At 38.0% G+C, this 27,232-nt stretch overlaps 1 protein-coding gene across 10 annotated transcripts in view; it reads right to left on the reverse strand.

The window, feature by feature from the left end:
* NBEAL1 (neurobeachin like 1) overlaps nucleotides 1–27,232 on the reverse strand; it is a 210,698-nt gene that overhangs the window by 117,331 nt on the left and 66,135 nt on the right. For 7 of the 10 annotated variants that reach the window (XM_039470091.2, XM_074399224.1, XM_074399223.1 and 4 more), the window contains 8 exons: nucleotides 21,836–21,922; nucleotides 19,440–19,523; nucleotides 12,296–12,394; nucleotides 11,629–12,209; nucleotides 9,509–9,641; nucleotides 7,889–8,008; nucleotides 6,063–6,366; nucleotides 1,608–1,693 (listed from right to left, as the gene is read on the reverse strand). In XM_039470091.2, coding sequence (XP_039326025.2) covers nucleotides 1,608–1,693; nucleotides 6,063–6,366; nucleotides 7,889–8,008; nucleotides 9,509–9,641; nucleotides 11,629–12,209; nucleotides 12,296–12,394; nucleotides 19,440–19,523; nucleotides 21,836–21,922 — 1,494 coding nt within the window. The remainder of the gene's footprint in view (nucleotides 1–1,607; nucleotides 1,694–6,062; nucleotides 6,367–7,888; nucleotides 8,009–9,508; nucleotides 9,642–11,628; nucleotides 12,210–12,295; nucleotides 12,395–19,439; nucleotides 19,524–21,835; nucleotides 21,923–27,232) is intronic. The other 3 variants (XM_074399227.1, XM_074399225.1, XM_074399229.1) reach the window with 1 other exon arrangement.

Genomic DNA, 27,232 nt, shown 5'->3' on the forward strand with positions numbered 1-27,232 from the left:
GGAGGTTAAGGTGGAAGGACTACTTGAGCCCAGGAGTTCGAGACTAACCTGGGCAACAGAGTAAGAGCCTGTCTCCATAAAAAATACAAAAAAATAAGCTTAACATGGTGGCACATGCCTGTAGTCCTAGCTACTCAGGCTGAGGGCAGGAGGACTCCTTAAGCTCAGGAGTTAAAGACTACAGTGAGCCAAAATCCCACCACTGCACTCCAACCTGGGTGACAGAATGAGAACCTGTTTCCAGAAAAAAAAAAAAAAAAAAAAAAAAACAAGAAAGGTGTAAGGCGGTGGGGTAGAAAAAAGTAACTATTATATGCAAATCCTTTTTCCTTTTACTTATCAAATAAAAGCAACTGAGGTCAGCAAGGACTGAGGGGAAAAAAGACAAAAGAACTGTGAGGGACAAAAGAAGTGGGAGGAAGAAAAGTAGCAGCAAAAACAACACTAATTGCCTCATTATACTAACTGTTACATGTCACACATATATACTAAATGTTACAGAAAATGTTTTGGTTTTGTGAGATTATACATTTTTGTATATATTTTTCTAGTTTAGCCAGTTGGTACATGATCATAATTTATTACTTTATTTTTTTTTTTTTTAAGATGGAGTCTTGCTCTGTCACCCAGGCTGGAGAGCAGTGGTGCGATCTCAGCTCACTGCAACCTCTGACTTCCAGGTTCGATCAATTCCTATGCCTCAGCTTCCCAAGTAGCTGGGACTATAGGCGCCTGCCACCATGCCCAGCTAATTTTTTTGTATTTTCAGTAGAGATGGGGTTTCACTATATTGGCTAGGCTGATCTCAAACTCCTGACCTCAAGTAATCTGCCCGGCTCAGCCTCCTAAAGTACTGGGATTACAGGCATGAGCCACTATGCTGGGCCCTTCTTTATTTTATTTTTTTTGGACAGGGTCTTGCTCTGTCACCTAGGCTGGAGTGTAATGGCGCAATCACAGGTCATTGTACCCTTGAACTCCTTAGGCTCAAGGGATCTTCCTGCCTTTGCCTCCCAAGTAGCTGGGATTACAGGCATATGCCACTATGCCTAGCTAACTTTTACACATTTTTCATATGTTTTGTAGAGACAGAGGTCTCACTATGTTGCCCAGGCTAGTCTGGAACTCCTGGCCTCAAACGATCTTCCCACCTGGGCATCCCAAAGCACTGAGATTACAAGTATGAGCCAATGTACCTTCTGGCCTTTTTCTTCTTTAGAAGCGAACATTTTTCTTTTTCTCTCTTTTTAAATTTTTGCTATAACATATTTTAAAAAGTGAGTACAATTCTGTTTCATCTCTTTCTAGTAAACTATAAGAATACAAACAGTTTCACTTACTGAAGTCAATTCATTAGTATAAATTCCAACTATAACTATTGCCATTAATACCACAGGGATGACATAATGACAGTATTTGGACTCTAGTTGAGGAGGTATACCTTAATTTTTACTGCTTCTCACCTTCCTTTGAAAATTCATGATTATTTGATGGCAATTCAAACCCTTCCTTTTAATTACCCACTAAAATGACAAAAGGAATAGAAAAGGAATTGCATTTCACAGCATAGCTATAACTAGATGGACAGTTCACAAATTTACTCTGACCTTTGCTGTGTAGTAAACAAGGATGTTAGCAGGCAGGTCAGCCATGTCAGACTCTTGAGACTTCCAAGGGCTTAAACAATTTGGACCTGAAAATTATTTACGCATATATATACATTATTGAATACATATGGTCTCCTTGATTCTGTGTTACCAGAATACAATTTAAAATTAAGCTGTTTCAAGCTACTCAAACAACACAGTTGAAACTCATTAAGTTAAATTTACTTTGTTTTTACATTACTTCCGGTTTATCCAAAACCTATAAAAATTGGGGAATAAATCAATTTCCATTACAGAAAAAAATTTATATAGTATTAAAAACTACTATCAGCCAGGTACATTGGCTCAGGCCTGTAATCCCAGCACTTTGGGAGGCTGAGGCAGGAGGATCACTTGAGCTCAGGAGTTTGAGATCAGCCTGGGCAACAAGGAAAGACACTATTTCTACAAAAAATATATAAAAAATTAGCCAGAGGTGGTGGCATGTACCTGTAGTCCCAGCTACTCAGGAGGTGGGAGGATCACTGAAGCCTGGGAGGTAGAGGCTGCAGTGATCTGAGATTGTGCCACTGCACTCCAGCCTCAGCAGGAGATTGAGATACTGTCTCAAAACACACACACACACACAAATAACAACAACAAAAAATTATCTGGCCATGTGCAGTGGCTCACACCTGTAATCCTAGCCCTTTGGGAGGCTGAGGAGGGTGGATCACTTGAGGTCAGGAGTTTGAGACTAGCCTGGCCAACATAGTAAAACCCTGTCTATACCAAATATACACATGTAGTCCGGCATTGTGGTGCATGCCTGTAATCCCAGCTGCTTGAGGCTGAGCCAGGAGAATCACCTGAACTCGGGAGGCAGAGGTTGCAGTGAGCCAAGATCATGCCACTGTAATCCAGAATGGGTGACAGAGTGAGACTCCATCTCAAAAACAACAACAACAACAACAAAAACCACACAAAACAAAAAAAATCACAATTATCAAATATAACAAAGTCTACATTAGTTTATCTAGTGTAAGTCAATTCAAATATATAAGACAAAAAAGTGAAACATTCTATTACTAATGTGAACAGACATCATAGAAATGGAGTAGCAGATGAGTAGGAAAAACATTTTCAATTTTATTTAAAAATATAAGAAATACAAATTATGACAAAGTTCTATTTTATATAGAATAATGGAGAAAACAGTATTGACCATTCCATATTATTGAGGTTGTGGTAAAACTGGTATACTTAATGTGTTATGGACAGACATTGTGAATTCATATATCCCTTCTTGGAAACTGATTAGGCAATAGGTAATAAGAATAATGAAAATATCCACATACTTTGAATATTTATTCTAGAAATTTATCATTAAATATATCAATATAAGAAAAACTAAAAGTATATCATATTTGAAAATTTAAGTTTAGAACAAAAATTGAAAATCATAGGCCAGGTGCAGTGGCTCATGCCTGTAATCCCAGCACTTTGGGAGGCCAAGGCAAGCAGATAATGAGGTCAAGAGATCAAGACCTTCCTGGCCAACATGGTGAAACCTTGTCTCTACAACAAATACAAAATTTAGTTGGGCGTGGTGGTGTGTGCCTGTAGTCCCAGCTACTCGGGAGGCTGAGGCAGGAGAATCATTTCAACCTGGGAGGTGGAGGTTGCAGTGAGCCGAAATTGTGCCAGTGCACTCCAGCCTGGCGACAGACCAAGACTCCGTCTCAAAATAAATAAATAAATAAACAATTATAAACAGGGCCGGGCACAGTGGATCACATCTGTAATCCCAGCACTTAGGGAGGGCGAGGTGGGCAGATCACAAGGTTAGGAGATGGAGACCATCCTGGTCAACATGGTGAAACCCCATCTCTACCAAAAATACAAAAATTAGCTGGGTGTGGTGGTGTGCACCTACAGTTCCAAGCTACTCGGAGGCTGAGGCAAGAGAATTGCTTGAACCCGGGAGGAGGAGGTGGCAGTGGGCCAAGATCATGCCACCTCTCCAGCCTGGCGACAGAGCGAGACTCTGTCTCAAAAATAAAATAAAATAAAATAAAATAAAATAAAATAAAATAAAATAAAATAAAATAAAATAAAATAAAATAAAATCCCAGCACTTTGAAAGGCCAAAGTGGGCGGATCATGAGGTTAGGAGATTGAGACCATCCTGGCCAACATGGTGAAATCCTGTCTCTAGTAAAATACAAAAAAATTAGGTGAGTGTGGTGGTGCCCACTTGTAGTCCCAGCTACTTGGAAGGCTGAGGCAGGGGAACTGCTTGAACCGGGGAGGTGGAGGTTGCAGTGAGCCAAGATGGCACCACTGCACTCTAGACTGGCAACAGAGTGACACTCTGTCTCAAAAAAAAAAAAAAAAACATTATAAACTACCAGATGGGTGCAGAGGCTCACACCTGTAATCCCAGCACTTTGGGAGTCCAAGGTGGGTAGATAACCTGAGGTCAGGAGTTTAAAATCAGCCTGGCCAACAAGGTGAAACCCCATGTCTACTAAAAATACAAAAAAATTAGCTGGGCGTGGTGGTGGGCACCTGTAATCCCAGCTACTTGGGAAGGCGAGGCAGATAATCACTTGAACCTGGGAGACAGAGGTTGCAGTAAGCCAAGGCTGTGCCATTGCACTCCAGCCTGGGCGACAACAGTGAAACTTTGTCTCAAAAATAAAAATAAAAAATAAATTATAAACAACCTAAGTAAATAACATGTTTTGAATCCAAGGAAATACACAACCATTAAAAATGATCATTTAGGCCTGGCAAGGTGGTTCCTGCCTGTAATCCCAGCATTTTGGGAGTCCGAGGTGGGAGGATTACTTGAGACCAGGAGTTCAAGACTAGCCTGGCCAACATGGCGAAACCCTGTCTCTACTAAAAATATAATAATTAGCTGGGCGTGGTGGCACATGTCTGTAATCCTAGCTACTTGGGAGGCTGAAGCACTAGAATCACTTGAACCCAGGAGACAGAGGTTGCAGTGAGCAAAGAGCATACCACTGCATTCCAACCTGGGCAATAGGGCAAGGCTCTGTCTCAAAAAAAAAAGAAAGAAAGAAAAAGAAAAAAAAATAAGGTTCTAATATAAAGTCTGAAAGTGTGGGCAATCCCATTCATCTCAAAATTCCCATGCAATCTAAAAAAGATATTAGACAAATAAGATTTTCTGCAGAGTTACATACTTTTAAAAGCTTAACTCCTGAACACTCTTTAAGAATATAGATATAATTTTGAAAGTAGTTAAGATCCAATAATAACAATTAGTACATATGTTTAAAATCATAGCCAAAAGAAAAATAAAAGCCAAAACAAAATGAAAAACAGTTTGCAAACTTATCCAAGGTCCCCTAATTCTACTGCTTCCATGAATTCTTCAGGTATATTAATATATTAATTGAAAAAATGACATTTTGGTATAAGACTCATGATTTTGGAAATAGTTATATAATTTCTTCTGGAGATCTGGTTATATTTTGTTTTATCAATTCATTAAAATCTATAGCCGGGCGCGGTGGCTCAAGCCTGTAATCCCAGCACTTTGGGAGGCCGAGGCGGGTGGATCACGAGGTCGAGAGATCGAGACCATCCTGGTCAACATGGTGAAACCCCGTCTCTACTAAAAGTGCAAAAAATTAGCTGGGCATGGTGGCACGTGCCTGTAATCCCAGCTACTCAGGAGGCTGAGGCAGGAGAATTGCCTGAACCCAGGAGGCGGAGGTTGCGGTGAGCCGAGATCGCGCCATTGCACTCCAGCCTGGGTAACAAGGGCAAAACTCCGTCTCAAAAAAAAAAAAAAAAAAAAAATCTATGAAAAGTACTGGCAGTGTTATGGACTGAACTATTTCCCCCTAAAATTCATATGTTAAAGCTATAATCCCCAATGTGACTGCATTTGGAAACAGGGCATTTAAATTAGTAACTGTAATTAAATAAAGTCATCAGGATGGGGCCCTAGTCTGATAGAGCCCCTTATAAGAAAAAGAAGAGACACAAGAGATCTCTTTCTCTGTCCATATGCACAGAGAGCAAAGACCGTATGAGAGCACAGCAAAACAGTGACCACCTAGAAGCCAGGAAGAGAAGCCTCACTTCCATAGAAGTGAGAGCCTGATCCTGATGTCACCTTGATCTTGAACTTCCAGTTTCCAGAACTGTGAGAAAATAAATTTCTGTTGTTAAAGCCACCTGCTCTGTGGTATTTTGCTATGACAGCCCTAGCAAACTAATATAGGCAGTATTATGGATGATATTTAAAATATTTACTGAAGGTTTGCTTTATTTATGCCTACAAAATAAAACGTATGGTATGTGGTGGGCTTTTTCTTCCCTTTCAGCTTCAATTAAAACAAATACACTCTTCAGATGAAATACATTCTTCAGAATATATTTAGACAACAGAAAAAACTCTAAATATGCTTACATATTATGACTGTACGTGCTCACCTGCTAAATATAATGCCTTCACCTGAGGAGCCTGTACTGCTTCATAGAAGATGATAACAGATCCTAGCTGACCCTCCAGAGATGTGGGACACCCCCATTCACTGTCTTGGGTTCCAGCTGATATCAATTTGGTAATCAATTTTGATTTTTCAGTTGTTCCTCCCCAGGAAGCTGATGACAGAATTCCACCAAATGATGTCCGATGAGGGGTAACAGGAGAAGAGAAAGGTGGATCTGGGATCTGGGATGGTGGAGGAGTGGTGGTTCTTTGCCCAGCTGAACCAATGCAACAGAAAGTAAAGGGCTAAAAAACAAAAAAATTACACAATTTTAATTAAAAGATATCCTCATATTTAACATAAAATAGTAGATAAAATTACACAAATATACAAATTGAAAATAAAAATAGAAGCAGTTTTACTTTTACTGAATCATGATGTATACTTGCATGTTTATACTTAGAAAATTATTAGCAAAATTACCTTGGCCTATAGAATTTGCATGTGCTACTTTTATTATTTATTTATTCAGACAAGGTCTTGCTCTGCTGCCAGGCTGGAGTGCAGTGGCATGATTTGGCTCACTGCAACCTCAACCTCCTGTGTTCAAGCAGTTTTCCTGCCTCGGCCTCCTGAGTAGCTGGGATTACAGGTGCGTGCCACCATGCCCAGGTAATTTTTGTATTTTTAATAGAGATGGGGTTTCATCATATTGGCCAGATGGGCTTGATCTCTTGACCTTGTGATGGGCCCACCTCAGCCTCCCAAAGTGCTGAAATTACAGGTGTGAGCCACTGCGCCCAGCCTGGATGCATTACTTTTATGACTCACTTTATATTCTTTTGTAAATTTTGAATTTTTAAAGAGTGTATTTAAGAATTTTTTTAACTTTACTGTTTTTGAAAATAGAGAAAACTGTATTTTTTCCTCTTTAAAATGCATAAATGTTAATTACAAACTATCTTGAAATGGTCACTGAGATGAAAACCAACAAGAAATTACTTGAATCCTAAGACTTGAGAAATAATCTACTCTATTCCACTATCTTCAGAAAAGGCCCTCTAGTGTTCTTTAAGAACCACTTCACTATATGAACTCTGTTTGATAACTGACTGAAATGTGGATGTTTTAAGCTTCTTCATTATTGTTTCAATTTTTTTTTTTTTTTTTTTTTTGGAGGACTCTCACTGTGTCTCCCAAGCTGGAGTGCAGTGGCATGATCTCAGCACACTGCAACCTCCACCTGCTGTGTTCAAGCAATTCCCTGCTTCAGCCTCCCGAGTAACTGGGATTACAGGTGGACGCCACCATGCCTGGCTAATATTTCTATTTTTAGCAGAGATGGGGTTTCAACATGCTGGCCAGGCTGGTCTTGAACTCCTGACCTCATAATACACCTGCCACGGCCTCCCAAAGTGCTGGGATTATAGGCATGAGCTAATGTGCCTGGCCTATTGTTTCAATTTTCAATTTTAATGGAGTTAGAAGAGTCCATCATAATATTTAAGTATTTCACATACTTAAATAACTTTTATTAAAAGATACGTTAGGCTGCTCTATTCATTCTGTTGGCTTTCCTGTTGTAAGTCTTTCTTTCTAAGCCTTTGTTTCTTCCTTAAACGTCTTCCTTTTTTCACATTGTCTGACTTCATCTAATAATGACAGGCTGTCAGAATTGAATATTAATGTGCAGAGTCTTAGTACATAGAAAACACTTTAAAATCTGGGGGTACATATTTATAATAAACATAACCTTCTACATTAACTGAAACATTTCAAGAATTCTCAATCAAAGCAGCCGGGAATGAGTGGGTATGATATGCTTACTTCATTCATGGCAGGAAATCTGAGAGGGGCAGAAACCTTCTGTTGTCCATTGTCATAGATATAGACGAAGCTCTGACCAAAGGGCCTTTTTCCAGGCATGTGGACAATAGTTACGTTGTGCTGGTAAAGTGAAACATACATTTAAAAGGTTAAAATTACATTATGTGTTTGGAATGACAAACGGTTACAGAATATTGCTCTATAATTTGAACAAATGATAGAACATTAAGATTAAGCATAGTTAATTGTTAATTAAACTGACGTTCTCAAAGTAACAATTTTTTCCATAATAGTACAAAAGCATGTAAGCCTATAAAATATCCATAACTGTAACAGTACCTTTTCTGCATTTCCAAAGCTTACGTATTCCTTAGAATCATTTTTTAAAATGAGAAGCAGTTTGTATTTTAGAAAGACAATACAAATGTATTGTTTAAAACAACCTAATGGCTGGGTGAACTGACTCATGCCTGTAATCCCAGCATTCTGGGAGGCCAAGGTGGGTGGATCACCTGATGTCGGGAGTTCAAGACCAGCCTGGCCAACAGGGTGTAACCTCATCACTACTAAAAAATACAAAAATTAGTCAGGCATGGTGGCAGGTGCCTGTAATCCTAACTACTCAGAAGGCTGAGGCAGGAGAACTGCTTCAACCTGGGAGGCAGAGGTTGCAACGAACCAAGATGGCATCACTGGACTCCAGCCTGGGCAACAGAGCGAGACTCTGTCCCAAAAGAAAAAAGCAAAAAAAGCACAAAACAACTTATCAACGCATTTTATTTTATTATTGTTTTTAAAAAACCTTTTTTAGAGATTAGGTTATGCTCTATAGCTGAGGCTCAAGTGCAATGGCACAATCACAGCTCACTGCAGCCTTAACTCCTAGGCTCAAGCAATCTTGCCCCAGCCTCCTGAGTAGCTAGGATTATAGATGTGTGCCACCTCACCCAACTAATTTATTAATTTTTCATAGAGACAGAGTCTCACTTCTTGCCCAAGCTTGGCTTGAACTCCTGGCTTCAAGCAGTCCTCCCACCATAGCCTCCCAAAGTGCTGGGTTTACAGGTGTGAGTCACAGCACCCAGCCCATCTCATTTTAAATTGAAATTAAAAATTAAATTTGCTTAAAGAAAACCTTTAGACATCCTAACATTACACACACACACACACACACACACACACACACATACACACACACAAAATTATTATTATTATTTTTGAGACATGGTCTCACTCTGTTGCCCAGGCTGGAGTACAGTGGTGCCATCTGAGCTTACTGGAGCCTTGACTTCCTGGCCTCAAGTGATTCTCCCAACTCAGTCTCCTGAGTAGCTGGGACCACAGGCACAAATCACCATATCCAGCTAATTTTTTTATTTTTCGGTAGATACGGGGTTTCACCATGTTGCCCAGAATGGTCTCAAAGTCTTGAGCTAAGCAATCTGCTGGCCTTGGCATCCTAAAGTATTGGGATTACTTATAGGTATGCCACCAAGCCCAGCTTCACTTTAATTTTTTAGCAAAAAAAATAAAATAAAATAACTGCTGCTGAATTTATGGCAATGATGGGAAATACCATCGACCATACTAAAAGTTAAATGTGATATCCTAAAGCCTTACCCAGAGGGAATCACAGAAACTGTGGTCAGGAAGCATAACCGTTGCATATTCTCTTTTTGTGCACACCGCCACGACCAACATACCTGAATGGGTAATAAAGGCTTCAAAACCTATTCCACTTCCTGTAAAAAAACTAACAAAAATATGTATTATCAGAACTTTTGAAGTTAGTTATTCACTTTCATTATTATTAAAGTACATAAAACCATAAAGCCATTATGAATGTCTTTATCAACAATTCTGTGGCTTAAATTCTATGGCCACACACTAGTCCAAATTTGTTTCAAAGATGCTTTTAAAATCCATTTTGGGCATAAGAGTTTAGTAAATAAAAGGCAGCCTTGTAAGTGGAATTCCACTAGTAATAATAAAACTATTAATTTTCAAATCTTTAAAATTTTTCCAAATATGATTCAGTAAGTATAAATAGAGGTCTTGAAAATTACAAAGCATAGGCCAGGCACGGTTGCTCATGCCTGTAATCCCAGCACTTTGGAAGGCCAAGGCGGGCAGATCACCTGAGGTCAGGAGTTCGGGGAGACCAGCCTAGCCAATGTGGTGAAACCTTGTCTCTACTAAAAATACAAAAATTAGCCGGGTGTGGTGGCAGGCGTCTGTAATCCCAGCAACTCAGGAAGCTAAGGCAGGAGAATCGCTTGAACCCAGGAGGTGGAGGTTACAGTGAGCTGAGATTGCGCCACTGCATTCCAGCTTGGGTACCAAGAGGAAAACTCCGACTCAAAAAAATAAATCACAAGGCATATTAAAAAGTAGTAGCTACTAAACTCTGGACACACATACACATAGGTTTTCTGTTCCTTTATATAAATATACGGCATATTTATATGTTCCATATATTTATAGCATTTTCTTTTTTGTTTTGTTTTGGTTTTTTTTGAGACAGAGTTTTTTTTTGCTCTTGTTACCCAGGCTGGAGTGCAATGGCGCGATCTCGGCTCACCGCAACCTCCGCCTCCTGGGCTCAGGCAATTCTCCTGCCTCAGCCTCCTGAGTAGCTGGGACTACAGGCACGCGCCACCATGCCCAGCTAATGTTTTGTATTTTTAGTAGAGACGGGGTTTCACCACGTTGACCAGGATGGTCTCGATCTCTTGACTTTGTGATCCACCTGCCTCAGCCTCCCAAGGCTTGAGTCACCGCGCCCAGCTTAGAGCATTTTCAATGGAACAGAAATCATTACTCATTTTTTTTTGTTCTTTTTTTTTTTTTTTTTTTTAGGCAGAATCTCACTCCATTGCCCAGGCTGGAGTGCAGTGGCGTGATCTTGGCTCACTGCAACCTCCACCTCCCAGGTTCAAGTGATTCTCGTGCCTCAGTGATTTCTGTGCCTCAGCCTCCCAAATGGCTGGGATTACAGGCTTGCCCAGCTAATTTCTGTGTTTTTAGCAGAGACGGTGTTTCTCCATATTGACCAGGCTGGAATTCCTGACCTCAAGTGATCTGCCTGCCTCAGCCACTTAAAATGCTAGGATTACAGATATGAGTCACCACACCTGGCCATTATTCATTTTCACAGTGTTTTTTTTTCCTGTGTGTATGATAGTCTTTCTTTGTCACCCAGGTTGAAGTGCAGTAGTAATCACAGCTCACTGCAGCTTCAACTTCCCGAGCTCAAGTGATCCTCTCATCCCAGCCTTCCAAGTAGGTGGAAATACAGGTATGTGTCACTATAACTGGCTAATGTTTATATTTTTTTGTAGAGATAAGGTTTTGCCATGTTGCCTAGGCTGGTCTTGAACTCCTGGACTCAAGCAATGCACCTGCCTCAACCTCCTCAAGTGGTGCGATTACAAGCGTGCCATCACGTCTGGCCCATTTTCAATATTATTATTCTTTCCATTAACTTTTATACTACTTTTAAGAAGGAAACTTGTTTCCAAACTAGCCTCAACACTTAACAAGCAATATTTAAGATACACAGTTATTACTATGAAAGCAATAAAGCACTTACAATTGAACTGTATAAAGCCTAAGGATGAAGAGGTTTTAAGTAAATTATACATCTAAAAGCTAGATGCTTGGAAAGTTTTCCCGTTTAAGAATCACAACGTATGTTGTTATGACAGTATTCATTTCTATTCCATAATTTTTACCAGTACCTGTACAATTGTTTCCTTTTCCCTCCTTTGTTAGCAATGCCAAGAGTCAACTGATCCTGATCTAAGCAAAGCCAAGCACTGAAAGAAAAGGCAGACCCCGGCCATTTCTGTATGGGAGGCACAGAAATTCCTGCCATACTATGTGACAAATTGAAATACTGTAGGGCACTCTCTAGAGTTAGTTTTCGGGCCATTGTCAGCATTGCTCGAGTCACAGGAGTGGTATAAGGGTGAACAGACTCAGATTCATCCACTCTCAGCAATCTTAGTAGTCGACGGATTTCTTCTGAGCTCACTGACTGACTCCCCAAGGAACCATGGATTGCAATCAAGTTCTCAGCACAAGTTTGATGGAGGGAAGAATGGGAGTCAAGTGTTTCAATGATTCTAATTCCCATGTTTGCATTGACACAAGTAGTTCGACTCTGCCTATTAATACAACAAATTCTTTTCAGCCAATCAGAGATGAAGATTTGTAGGTCATGGGATTGTAATTCTGGAAGCCACTGGATAAGAAGCAAGAGAGGTTGGACATTACTAATGCCCAAAATCCCAACTGAAGTGTGGTCACCCTCTACAGCCTAGAAAGCAACATAAAAGATAAAAGGTTAGTTATCATTTTCAAAACAGTTATTAACAGAACTCTTAATAAAGGTTAAAAACTCACCATATTCATAAGTTCTTTAAGTAATTCCTGTGGTGGCTGGCCCAGGGATTTTAATACTTCAAACATATGTGTATAACCAATTCTTTCTTTAAATACTTCCTAGGGGGTGGGAAAACAATATACCAAAGTGCATTTTCAAAGACTGAATATGTTGGAATATTAAAAAATACTCATTTAAGCTGATTAACTTAATATTAAACAAAAAGATTATGAATTCACTATTTGTCTTCTTAAATTAATCTTCATCTTAAAACAGATTCCATCTAACTTCTGGAGTAATAAAGTTACAATTATATAACATAATGTAAAATAAATAAAATTAACAATAACTTATAAAATTATTATATTATTTGCAGATAAGGGCATATGACACTTCTTATATTTTATTCATTTGATTTGCAATTACTAGAATAGTTAATTCAAAATAAAAATAGAGAAAAAAATGAGGAAACTATAGGTAAGAGGAGGTAATATAAAATTATTATATTATTTGCAGATAAGGGCATATGACACTTCTTATATTTTATTCATTTGATTTGCAATTACTAGAATAGTTAATTCAAAATAAAAATAGAGAAAAAAATGAGGAAACTATAGGTAAGAGGAGTCAGGTGTCAGCCTAAAAAGATTCAGTGCTCCTGGCAGTTCTGAATAGTGGTCAGAAAGAAATTGAGTACAAAGAGTTTTCTCTCTGCTATTTGTTCTAAATGGTCTGAATTATCAAGCTCCTTTTAGAAAGTTCTATGTCATATGTATGTTTGAACCAGTAGGCACCCAAAGTCATAAAGTGAAATATAAAGACAACTGGAAAACTTAGAACATATTAAATTGCCCCATTAAATTAGGTTGAAATATATACACTCACTACAAAATCAAGAAATTTAACAAAACAAGTAAAACTGGTTTCCTCTAGGGAGGGAAATGGTTGAATGTGGGTCAAGAATAGGAAGGAAATCTTTTTTCAATATGTATTTTTGTTACATAACCTTTTTAATTTTAAACATGCCAGATATTATATGGACCAAAAAAAAAAAAAAATCTTTCAAGGAAGACTGGAACATCTTTTTTGATGTTTGAATTTCAGAATACAGTACCGGCAATCGATCATACACATAAACCAGTTATTTAGGACTTAAAATGGTTTCCATCTTACAGCAACTAGTATTAAATGGAGATTAAGTCACAAGCCAGACTGTAAAAGTTGTAAAAGCCTATTGAATAGGAACCTAACCATGAGTTACATCAACATTTCTAGGGCAAAAGTTAGAGTCTCCTAACACAAACCAATGTAATCTAAGAAATACAATGGAAGGCATGTTTCAGAAAATAGGGAGTAATTAATTCACTTTTGGTACCAGAAAGGTAAGGCATGAAGTATATTAGATGTGACAGATAAGAGTGTAAAGTAGTAATAATAGTCACTGACATGTATTTAGCACTTATCATGTACCTGGCACTATGCTTACCACTTCACACAGATGACCCTCACTAATCTTATCAGTATATGAGGAAACTACCAGTATAACTAGAGAGAAGAACAGGCAGTGGCAGTGAATGAGAAGAGACAGAAAACTCTAAGGGTTACTGAATACAAGAAGTAGCATTTCCATGGCCATACAACCTGGAAAAACTAGTATCAAATTGATCGGCTATTCAAATGTGAAAAATGTTCATATTTTAGGCAGTCATAAACTGACTAAATAGAGAAAGGGTCATTATTTTATTAAGGAAGAAAAGCTCTGATATAAAACTTAATTCTTTAAACTCATTAACCATAGAACCACTTAAAATTATCATTTCAACATCAGTGCTCTCATCCCATTCTTTGCCAACACTGTAAATCCTAACGGTTTGCAGTTCAATCATTAATATCTTTTAAAATCCTAAAGCAGGGCCTATAGGGCTTTGTCTTTAAAATTATCACAAGTATAAGCAAGCTATAAGTAATCTCATTCTTATACTAAGATATTTTGTGAATGATTTTATTTCAAGTGTTAAGCTGTGTGTATTATATACTTTCATACATCACTTCAGAATTTATATAGTGAAAATTGACACATCTAATTAAATATTTTAAAACCTGGCAATAAATCAGGCAGACCTTTCAACAGAAACCCTACAAGCCAGAAGCAACTGGGAGCATACAGGCAGCATTCTTGAAGAAAAGAGGCTGGGCACAGTGGCTCCCGCCTGTGATCCCAGACTCTGGTAGGCTGAAGGGGGTGGATCATGAAGTTAGGAGTTCAAGACCAGCCTGGCCAACATGGTGAAACTCAGGCTGTACTAAAAATACAAAAATTAGTTGAGTGTGGTAGCAAGCACCTGTAATCCCAGCTGGTTGGGAGGCTGAGGCAAAAGAATTGCTTGAATGTAGGAGGCAGAGGTTGCAGTGAGCCGGGATTGTGCCTGAACAACAGAGCAAGACTCCATCTTAAAAAACAAAACAAGAAATTCCAAAGAATTGCATATCCAACCAAACTAAGCTTCATAAGTGAAGGAGGACTAAGTCCTTTTCATAGAAGCAAATGCTAAAAGAATTCATTACTACCAGACCCACCTTACAAGATGTCCTGAAGGGAGTGATAAATATGGAAAGGAAAGACCATTACCAGCCACTACCAAAACACACTTAAATACATAGACCAGGGACACTATAAGGTAACCACACACAAAAGTGAACAAGTCTGCATAATAACCAGCTAACAACATGGTAATAAGATCAAATCTGCACAGATTGATACTAACCTTAAATGTATATGGGCTAAATTCCACAATTAAAAGGCACAGAGTGGCAAGCTGGATAAAGAAGCAAGACCCGATGGTATGCTGTCTTCAAGAGAGTCATCTCACATGCAGTGACACCCATAAGCTTAAAGTAAAGGAATGGAGAAAAATCTGCCAAGCAAATGAAAAACAGAAAAAAGCAGGCTCCTATTTTTTTTTTTTTTTTTTGAGACGGAGTTTCGCTCTTGTTGCCCAGGCTGGAGTGCAATGGCGTGATCTCGGCTCACCGCAACCTCCGCCTCCTGGGTTCAGGCAATTCTCCTGCCTCAGCCTCCTGAGTAGCTGGGATTACAGGCACATGCCACCATGCCCAGCTAATTTTTTTTAGTATTTTTAGTAGAGACGGGGTTTCACCGTGTTGACCAGGATGGTCTCGATCTCTTGACCTTGTGATCCGCCCGCCTCGGCCTCTCAAAGTGCTGGGATTACAGGCTTGAGCCACCGCGCCCGGCCTCCTATTCTTATTTCAGACAAAATAGACTTTAAACCAACAAAGATCAAAAAGACGAAGAAGGGCATTAAATAATGGTAAAGTGCTCAATTTAACAAGACCTAACTATCTTAAATATACATAAACACTCAACACAGAAGCACCTAGATTCATAAAGCAAGTTCTTAGAGACCTACTAAGAGATTTAGTTAACCACACAATAATAGTGAGAGACTTCAACACCCCACTTAATAGTATACTTAGACAGATCATTGAGGCAGAAAACTAATGAAGGTATTCAGGACCTGAACTTAACACTTGACCAAATGGACCTAGTAGACATCCATAGAACACTTTACCACAAAACAACAGAATATGCATTCTTCACATCTGCCCATGGCACACACTCTAAAACTGACAACACAATCAGACATAAAATAATCCTAAGCAAATTTCAAAAAACCAAAATCCTATCAACCACACTCTTGAACCACAGTGCAATAAAAATAGAAATCAAGACTAAGAAAATCACTCAAAACCATACAATTACATGAAAATTAAACTGTCTACTCCTGAATGACTCTTGGGAAAACAATGAAATTAGAGCAGAAATAAAGAAATGTTTGAAACTAATGAGAACAAAGATACAATATACCAGAATCTCTGGGACATAAACGAAAGCAGTGTTAAGGGGGAATTTTATAGCACTAAATGCCTGCATCAGAAAGTTAGAAAGATTGCAAATCAACAACCTAACATCACAACTCAAGAACTAGAGAAACAAGAGCAAACCAATCTCAAAGCTAGTAGAAGACAAGAACTTACCAAAACAGCACTGAACTGAAGGAAACTGAGACGTCAAAAGCCATACAAAAGACAGGCCAGGCATGGTGGCTTACACCTGTAATCCCAGCACTTTGGGAGGGTGAGGTGGGTGGATCACTTGAAGTCAGGAGTTCAACATCCCTTCACATTAAAAACCCTCAACAAAGTAGGCATTGAAGGAACATACTTCAAAATAATAAGAGCCATCTATGTCAAACCCACAGCCAACATCATACTGAATGGGCAAAAGCTGGAAGCATTCCCCTTGACAGCCAGAATAAGACAGGGATACCCTCTCCCACCACCCCTATTCAACACAGTACTAGAAGTCACAGCCAGAGCAATCAGGCAAGAGAAAGAAAGAAAATGCTTCTAAGTAGGAAGAGAGTAAGTCAAACTCTCCCTGTTTGTAGACAGTATGGTTCTACATCTATAAGAGCCCATAGTCTCTACGTAAAGCTCCTTGATCTGATAAACTACTTAAGCAAAGTTACAGGATAGAAAATCGATGTATAAAAATCAGAGGATTCCAAACAGCAACAATATCCAAGCTAAGAGCCAAATCAAGAATGCAATCCCATTCACAATTGCCACAAAAAGAATAAAATACCTAGGTATATGACTAACTAGTGAGGTGAAAGATCTCTATGACAAGAATTACAAAACACTGCTCAAAGAAATCAGAGATGATACCAACAAATGCAAAAATGTTCCATGTTCATGAATAGAAAGAATCAATATTGTTAAAATGACATACTGCCTGGATGAGTGTGCAGCTCACACCTGTAATCCTAGCATTTTGGGAGGCTGAGACGGGCAGGAGTCTTGGTCAGGGGTCCAAGACCAGTCTGGCCAACATCGTGAAACCCTGTCTCTACTGAAAATACAAAAAAATTAGCTGGGAGTAGTGGTGCACACCTGTAATCCCAGCTACTCGAGAGGCTGAGGCAGTAGAATCACTTGAACCTGAGAGATGGAGGTTACAGTGAGCCAGTATTGTGCCACTGCACTCTGGCCTGGGTGACAGAGCAAGCCTCCATCTCAAAAAAACAAACAAACAAAAAAAAAAAACTGACCATACTGCTCAAGGCAATTTAGAGATTCAGTGCTATTCCTATCAAAATACCAATGGCATTCTTCACAGACCTAGAAAAAAATATTTTAACAGTCATATAGAACCAAAAAAGAGCCTGAATAGCCAAGGCAATTTTAAGCAAAAAGAACAAAGCTTAGAGGCATTACCTTGAAGTCACATGACCTGACTTCAAACTATACCACGAGGCTACAGTAACCAAAACAAGATAGTACTGGTACAGAAACAAGATACATACACAGACCAGTAGAAGAGAATAGAGAGCCCCCAAAAATTGCTGCACACCTACAGCTAACCAATCTTCAAAAACGATGACAAAAACAAGCAATGGGAAAGGCTCCTATTTAATAAATGGTGCTGGGATAACTAGCTAGTAATATGCAGAAGATTGAAAGTGGACCCCTTCCTTACAATATGCAAAAATCAACTCAAGATGGATTAAAGACTTAAATGTAAAAACTATAAAAAAAACCTGCAAGATAACCTAGGAGATACTATTATGGACATAGGACCTGGCAAAGATTTCATGATGAAGCCATCAAAAGTAACTTCAACAAAAACAAAAATTGACAATAGGACCAAATTAAAATAAAGACATAAGCACAGCAAAAGAAACTATCAACAGAGTAAACAGACAACCTACAGAACGGGAGAAAATATTTGCAAACTATGCATCCAACCAAGGTCTAATATCCAGAATCTACAAGGCACTTAGACAAATCAACAAGTAAAAGCAAATGACAAATCAACAAGTAAAAGCAAATAACCCCTTTAAAAAGTCGGCAAAGGACAAGAACAGACACTTTTCAAAAGAAAACAGGACTGGGCATGGTGGCTCATGCCTATAATCCCAGCACTTTTGGAGGTTGAGGAGGATGGATTACCTAAGATTGGGAGTTTGAGACCAGCCTGGCCAACATGGTGAAACCCCCTCTCTACTAAAAATAAAAAAAGTAGCCAGGCTGTGGTGGCACACACCTGTAATCCCAGCTACTCAGGAGGATGAGGCAAAAGAATCGCTTGAAACCAGGAGTGGGAGGTTGTAGTGAGCCAAGTACTCCAGCTTGGGCGAGAGAAGAAAGAAAGGGGAGAAACAAGAGAAAAGGGAGAAAAGGGAGAAGGCAGGGGAGAGAAAGAGAGAGACAGAGAGAGGAAAGAAGGAAAGAGGGAGAGAGGAGAGAGCACACAAGCAAACACACACAGCCAATAAGCATATGAAAAAATGCTCAACATCACTAGAGAAATGCAAATCAAAACCACAATTACATGCCATCTCATACCCCTCAGAATGGCTATTATTAAAAAGTCAAAAAATAACAGATGTTGGCAAGGCTGTGAAGAAAAGGGAACACTTATAACTGCTGGAGGGATGTACCTTAGCTCAGCCATTGTGGAAAGCAGTCTGGCAATTTCTCAAAGAACTCAAAGCAGAATCACCATTTACCCAATCCTATTATTGGGTAAATACACAAAGGAATATAAATTGTTCTACCATAACGACACATGCACATGTATGTTCATCACAGTACTGTTCACAATAGCAAAGACATGGAATCAACATAAATGCCGATCAACAGGAGACTGGATAAAGAAAATGTGGTACATATACACCATGGAATACTATACAAACATAAAAACAAATGAGATCATATCATCATATCCTTTGCAACAACGTGGATGGAGCTGGAGGCCATTATTCTAGGCAAATTAACAAAGGAATAGAAAACCAAATACCATATGTTTTTACATGTAAATGGGAGCTAAACACTAGTTCATATGGACACAAAGAAAGGAACAATAGACACCAGGGCCTACTTGAAGGTGGATGGAAGGAGGAGGGTGAAGATTAAAAAACTACCTACTGGGTACTATGCTTATTACCTGGGTGGCAAAATAATCTGTATACCAAATCCCTATGATATGCAATTTGCCTATATAACAAACCTGTACATGTACCCCTGAACCTAAAATAAAAGTTAAGAAAAGAAAAAGCTAGAGGATATATATTTCACCTTAGCGGCTGGAGATTTGTTCATTACTGCTGTCAAAGCCTGAATGGTTGATATGGCCAAACAATCCAATTGTCCCTGAAACACCTATTGCGGGGAAGGAGAAAACAAGAAATTAACAAATATGTTCACGATTTTTATTCAGTTAGGAAACCTTTGTTCTGAAAACCTGAAAAAATAATTACTTAACATGTATTACATTCCTCTTCCAATGAAATGAATTTCTGAAACACTATAACCTGCAAGAAAAGTTACCTACTTAAAAGAAAAATAAGGCACATGTCAAGAAGGATAAGGCAACAGTCACTTATTACATTAAAATGTTTTGAGAAATAAAAAAACAAGCTTAACACATGCTTTTTAAAAATAATGGACAATCTCAAGAGGAAGGGAGGGAGGTCTATCATTGGAAATCCTATTACATTTTAATTTCCCTTCAAAAATACACTTGAACTATTGAGATTTAAACTCCATTTCCATGTATGATAAGATAGCTATAATAATCTTGTTGATCTAGTTTCCAAACCTTGTGTTAAAATTAGGATGGCATGCACATACACCAATTAATTATACTTATAAGCAATTAAGTATATCTATTTTTATATAAAATGGAAAATTTGAGGCAGACCCAGAAAATGAAATATGTATCTCTAAGTATTGCCATGTTTTTGAGAAGGCAACTTTTAATGGTAAAAGTTGTATGAAAAAATAAAAATTAGCTTCATTTTGTCTATTACTGTTTAAGCTTCAGTGCAGTGTATTCACAGCAAAAACAAAAACTAACATCAAGAATATTAAAAAACTGAACATGACTGTTATATCAGGCTTAGACAATCATGAAAGCATAGACTCAGGACTAGAAGGCTGTAAAAACAAACAGTCCCAAAAATCTGCTTTCAAGAATGTATTACTATGGGCCAGGTACAGTGGCTCACATCTATAATTCTAGCACTTTGGGAGGTCAAAGGAGATGGATCGCTTGAGCCCAGGAGTTTGACACCAGCCTAGGCAACATGGCAAAACCTCATTTCTACTAAAGATACAAAAAATTAGCCAGGGGTGGTGGCACACACCTGTAGTCCCAGCTTCTTGGGGGTTGATGTGGGAGGACTGCTTGAGTCTGGGAGGTTGAAGATGCAGTGAACTCTGATTGTGCGACTGTATTCCAGCCCAGGCAAGAGAGCAAGACCTTGTCTAAAAATATATATATATTACTATGATCTGATGGCAGTCACTCCACAAATAAAATTGTCCCCTCTCTCTCCCAGCAAAACAGATTTGAGTAAAGAGAACTGCTTTCTTTATAATGTTAAGCTACATTGCTACCACTTTTTGACAAGTTGTTTAATCTAGAATACTGTTTATTGTTGATGTTTGTTAAACATTATTACACAGAATAAATTTATTACATATGTAATAAACATATTATAATATGCATTGAATATTCTGCATACAGCAGAAATTCATACAAGTCTGTTCTAGACTTTATCCAAAAGAAGTCAAAAAGATCTCATTTCTCTTATAATTTGGAATTGTAACATGAACCTCTAAGAGACTATAATAACTGTTTTATTAATCTACATAAGTAGGCCTTAAGAAGAATTAACATTTATACAGAAATCTAAAACAGTACTCTGTAAATTGATATTTCGCATCTAGGATAAATAATAAGATGATAATATCTCTTGTTACACAAAAATTCTATTTATAAACTTGGATGTTAACACAATGTTAAGACATTATGTAAATTTTCTTGAAAATATTTTGGAAAAGAAAAATAACAGCAATTTTTAAAGGTAGGTTTATTTTTTTCAAACTAAATTACCTAATGTATTGAGAGAAGCAACATAAATTACATATTTTTGCTTTATTATACTTGTATAGACTTCAATTTCTAGAACACAAAAAGTAAAGTTTTATGCTAAATTAAGAGAGAGTTCAGCATCTTCTTCCCTTCCTCCAAGATTCAGGTTGTCCATTGAATTATAATCATGACTTGTCAACAAAAGCAAAGAATCAAGATATTAACAATGACCACATGTATTCACAAAGAAAGCCCTAAGGTCCCAATATATCACAGTGCTTAGAAAAGTCACCACCAGGTAGACAGCATTGATATTGAGATCCCATTCCTGTACTTTATATCTCCTCAAATTGAAAAGACCATACAACATAGAGGGAATGGTATTGATTGATTGTATCAACCACCAAGATATTTATCCTTTAGATGAAAGTAATTTTTTATTTTAACTTTTTAGTAACTTTCAAAAATAATTAATGAATATTAGAATTAGACAATGTTTGTGTATCTTCTGTATAAGACGAAAAGCACAGGAATAGTTATTCCCATTGGTTGATTTTGGACTTCAGCTGAAACAAGATGCAGGCTTTGTAGATACCTGGTCCTCATTCATTTCTGTCAGTAATTTGTTGGCAAGGTCTTTCTCGTTCTTGTCTGCCACCTTATTGTTAGCATTTAAAAATAGCTGTTAAAAACAGAGACAAGAATAATGGAGAAAGAACATTACATTGTTTCCTATAAGCAGCAATGGAGCTTAAAGGGTTTTCCATGTCTCTTGAAAATAAATGCAAGAATTCCCTTGTGAAGTATACCACACTTTTGGAAATTAAATATTATTCACTTTTTAGATTACGAACTAACAGTAGTTTATATATCATATAATTATTATACACTTCTCCCTTGGAATTCAAAGTTACTAAAATAAGAAACAATGGCAATAATTAGAATTCTTTAAAATTCCTAACTTCTTAAAGAATCGGCAAAGAATGTCTCACAGTGATATGGTTTGGCTCTGCGTCCCCACCCAAACATCATCTTGAATTGTAACTCCCACAATTCCCATGTGTTGTGGGAGAAACCCGGTGGGAGGTCTCATGATACATGAATAAGTCTCATGAGATCTGAAGGTTTTATATTATAAAGGGAAGTTTCCCTGCACAAGCTCTCTTCTCTTGTCTGCCGCCATGTAAGATAAGCCATTCACCTTCCATCATGATGGTGAGGCCTCTCCAGACACATGGAATACTATGAGTCCACTTTCTTTTGTAAATTACCCAGTCTCAGGTATGTCTTTATGAGCAGCGTGAAAATGGACTAATACACATAGAAAAGAAGAAAAGCTGTTACTGACACAGACTAAGGTACTGTAGTACATAACACCCAGTAAGGGTTCTATAGTTAAGGAGGTCTGTGAAATGCTATCGAACCAACTTTAAAAACAGTTCTTTCTAAAAACACATCTCAAAGTCTCAAATATGCTAATGTGTACTTTGGCAAGAGAGGTCAGGCTGCAGCATTTCCAAACTTTATCTGACCACACATTTTGTTAAAACATGAATTTAAAAGCATTCTCCAAAGTCATCAAGAATTGAGCTTAATTTATATTAGTTTGTATTCTGTAAAGAAAGATTGAGAATATATTTAGCAAATATGGGCATTACTCTCTTCTAAATAAAAGAAAGGAATCAAGTATTTTAGTTTCGGTACGTAAAACTCAGCATTACAAAAGGCCTTTGCCTTGCCCACAGTTTGGGTACAGAGAAAGAAAGTTCAAATGAGATTAAAAGTGGGAGAAAGTTAGATTTATAAAGGAACTTATTAAGAACATCCTAAGAAAAGAAGTTCTTAGGAAGTTCTATTATTTTAGAAATGAGAAAACAAAAGGTCATGTTATGTGCTGAAATATGTACTATAAAATAAACTAGATAAAGGTATGGCATTATATATTATGCAAGAGTATATGTAAGGCTTAACATAATAAATTGATATACACTATAGGTCTTGGAATCAGAGACTTGAGTTTAAATTTTGGTTCTGCAACTTATTGGCTATCAGATTTTAAGGAAAATTACTTCGCCAAGCTTTCCTCAAAAATAGGGAGAAAAATACCTCATCAAATAGCTATACATATTAAATGACATCATCCACACTAGCTTATTAGCATAGTATCTGGCACATAACAGAGACTTAACAAATGAAAGGTGTCGTCCAGGCCAGCCAGGCATGGCTCACGCCTATAATTAACACTTTGTGAGGCCGAGGTAGTAGGATACCTGAGGTCATGAGTTGGACACCAGCCTAGCCAACACGGTGAAACCCTGTCTCTACTAAAAATGCAAAAATTAGCCAGGTGTGTTGGCACCTGCCTGTAGTCCCAGCTGCTGGGGAGTGTGAGGCAGGAGAATCACTTGGAGGCAGAGGTTGTAGTGAGCTGAGATAGCAGTACTGCACTCCAGCCTGGGTGACAGAGCAAGACTCTGACTCAAACAAAATAAACAAAAAAAAAATGAAAGGTGGCATTATTATAAGCAAAGGTTTTCAAAATAATAATATGTCATATTTAGGTAAAGGGAAACAAATGGTCAGATAAAACTGATCAATGTAAAAATGAGTAACATCTTTCCAGAAAGCAATAGAGCAATTCATATGAACAATCTTTGGGCAGCTTAAAAAATTTACGTTAATTCAAATCATAGCCCTGAAACTTAATAAAACAAAATAACTGACAAATGTTTAAGGTTCATCGTAGCTATCATAAAAGTTTAACATATGATTCCATGGAATTGTAAAGTACTCTATAGTATGATGAAACTCATTCTGCCAAGCCAAAAAGCCTTTACACAAATACTTAAGGAAATCAATGCATACTTAATTAAATAAGTTGATGAATCTCATACAAAAAGAAAGCATGAAAACAGCAGCAGTCAGCTTAAGGTCGTCTAGATTCATAAATTGTTTATGGTACTTTAAACTTTATTTGCCAAAGTTTCCAATGGTTCTAAATGTGTAAACGGCAAAACTGTCTTGATTCTGTACTACTGTATAAAACGAGCATAAAGGAGTCATTCTTTACTAATAAAAAATCATTTAAACAAAAAATCGTAGACGGGCTGGGCGCAGTGGCTCATGCCTGTAATCCCAGCACTTTGGGAGGCCGAGGCGGGTGGATCACGAGGTCAAGAGATCGAGACCATCCTGGTCAACATGGTGAAACCCCGTCTCTACTAAAAATACAAAACATTAGCTGGGCATGGTGGCACGTGCCTGTAATCCCAGCTACTCGGGAGGTTGAGGCAGGAGAATTGCCTGAACCCAGGAGGCGGAGGTTGCGGTGAGCCGAGATCGCGCCATTGCACTCCAGCCTGGGTAACAAGAGCGAAACTCCATCTCAAAAAAAAAAAAAAAAAAAAAATCATAGACATCTATATAGCATCATGCAATATATTTGGGAACTTAGGTTTTTACAAGATTCCAAAGATTTTTATATATTCAAGGAATCATATCAAATATGTCCATAAAATGTTTTTATATCAATAAAACAGCTGATTCTCCTATATTTAATGCATAGAAAACATTTTTTCCGACTCACTAAACAGTGACCCTAAGTTCCAGTAATACAATTAGAAAATTACATATTACAATGGACTTAGGATCAGAAAACCTGGGTAAGAAATCCTACCTCCATCAATGATTAGCGTTGACCTAGGGCTAATCATTTAATGCCTCAGGACACTTTTCCCTATTTATATAATGAAGAAGTTTAGAAGCTTATTTAAAGATTCCTCTTTGTTGTAAAGACTTAATGGTTTCAATATCTAGTGATAAATCTAAAGTGATTCCGACAAAAAAAAAAATTCTTGAAATAAGGAAGACTATTACTAAAGATCAAGTCTCTCTCTGTCACCCATGCTGGAGTGCAGTGGTGGGATGGCTCGCTGCAACCTCCATCCTCCAGGTTCAAATGATTCTTCAGCCTCCTGAGTAGCTGGGATTACAGGTGCACACCACCACACCTAGCTAATTTTTATAATATTATTAGGGATAGGGTTTCGCCACGTTGGCCAGGCTGGTCTCAAACTCCTGACCTCAAGCGATCGACCTACCTCGGCCTCCCAGAGTGCTGAGATTACAGGTGTGAGCCACCACGCCCAGCCAGTTTTCCCTCTTTATAGGGGTTTCTTCTCCAGCATTTTTGTTTCAAAATAAAATGTGACAGGTAGTATCAAATAATTAACTTTTAAAAGTCATTTGACTGTCAGCAAGTTTCCAGACATAAATTTTAAGAAACTTTGGGCTATATCACAGTACAAAGAACAAACATTAGCTCACCATCATGATAGCTATGACAAACAGCTTTGTATTTTTAAAAAAGACATTATTCATATTAGAAATTTATTATATCTGAGTTTCATATACTGAAGAAAAGCCAACGCTAATAAATTTTAGTAGGAACTATATTGTATCCTAGAGATGACCCTATATATGACCCTGTAAGTGTGTAATTAGCAGATTCTTTTTCTTTTTTCGAGACAGAGTCTCGCTCTGTGGCCCCAAGATGGAGTGCAGTGGCGTGATCTCACCTCACTACAACCTCTGCCTTCTGGGTTCAGGTGATTCTCCTGCCTCCCGAGTAGCTGGGACTACAGGCACATGCCATCACACCTGGCTAATTTTTTGTTTTTTTAGTAAGAGATGAGGTTTCATCATGTTAGCCAGGATAGTCTCGATCTCCTGACCTCGTGATCTGCCTGCCTCAGCCTCCCAAAGCACTGGGACTACAGGCTTAAGCCACTGCGCCCTGCCAATTAGCAGATTCTTTACGCATGTGAGATGTTAGTTTTATCATTGTATTTGTCTTTATAACTGATAAAGCCACACAGGTATAGGCAGAGATTGCAGCGAGCCAAGATTGTGCCACTGTACTCTACAGACATACATGGTTAATTCTTGAGGCATCTCTGCAATTCTTAAATTATTTATGCAAAAATCCAGAAGAAACCAGGAACCAGCCATCCCTTGTTTCCAATCTCCCAAGTCAAGACTTTTTCTTGATGTGATTCATGCCAAACACTTAAGACACTGCTGTATTTCAGATGGATCAAGCCTATTTAATCTTTAATCTTAAAGCAAACAGAAACAATTCCTCAATTCTGAGGGCCTTCCATGTAGAAAGTGGGGTCACGAGGCCAAGAAAGGGAATACGAATGTATACCCAAGTCATTCTGAAACTTTTATGCAGGTATAAGAAACTTACGTCAAAGTGACCAGAGGTGGTTTAATAGGAGATAGAAGAATATAACTCCATGTTTACTACTAGAAACCAGAGCTTTGTGTGAAATCTTGAATTATGGGAAGAGAGGGAGGTACCTGTCTGTTCTTTTCCTGATCCCTTCACCTCATTCCTGAACTGCAGGAGACTGAGCTCCTTTGGGCTTTGGAGACCCCATCAATGAGGTGTGTTTATCTGATGGTTGATTTTGCTATAGGTACTTCCTTTCCTATTTTCTAATCATTTTTTAACACACATGCTGATTCTTTTCCCTTCCCTCCTCCTTTCCCTGGGAAAATGCAATAAATAAATAAATAATTATTGGTACTGAAAAAAATTGCAATAAATCCTAATTTTTAAATTAATCATATTCCAATACATATCATAAATAATTTAACATTTGTAATGAATTTATACATAAAAGGAGGACAGTATCCCATTGTAGTTTATATCATTTAATACATGATGTAGCTGTTCTAATACTTTTAAAATCAGCTTGAGTTTTAGGTTATAAAATGCTGGCCATAAAGTAAAGATGGAAAGGGATGAGGAAAACCATTTTATGCCCCTTCTTTGGGAGAAAGTTGTGCAGCCAGGCAAATTTTTAAACCAAATATATTTTATTTCTCATATTTATTCTGCTCCCCTACCCTAATATAATCCTGCTGTTCAAGGCATCCAACCATAAATTTAACCAATTCGACTTTATTTATTAAGCTTCTACAG

The sequence above is a fragment of the Saimiri boliviensis genome, chromosome 5 (assembly GCF_048565385.1).
Source record: "Saimiri boliviensis isolate mSaiBol1 chromosome 5, mSaiBol1.pri, whole genome shotgun sequence".
Lineage (NCBI taxonomy): Eukaryota > Metazoa > Chordata > Mammalia > Primates > Cebidae > Saimiri > Saimiri boliviensis.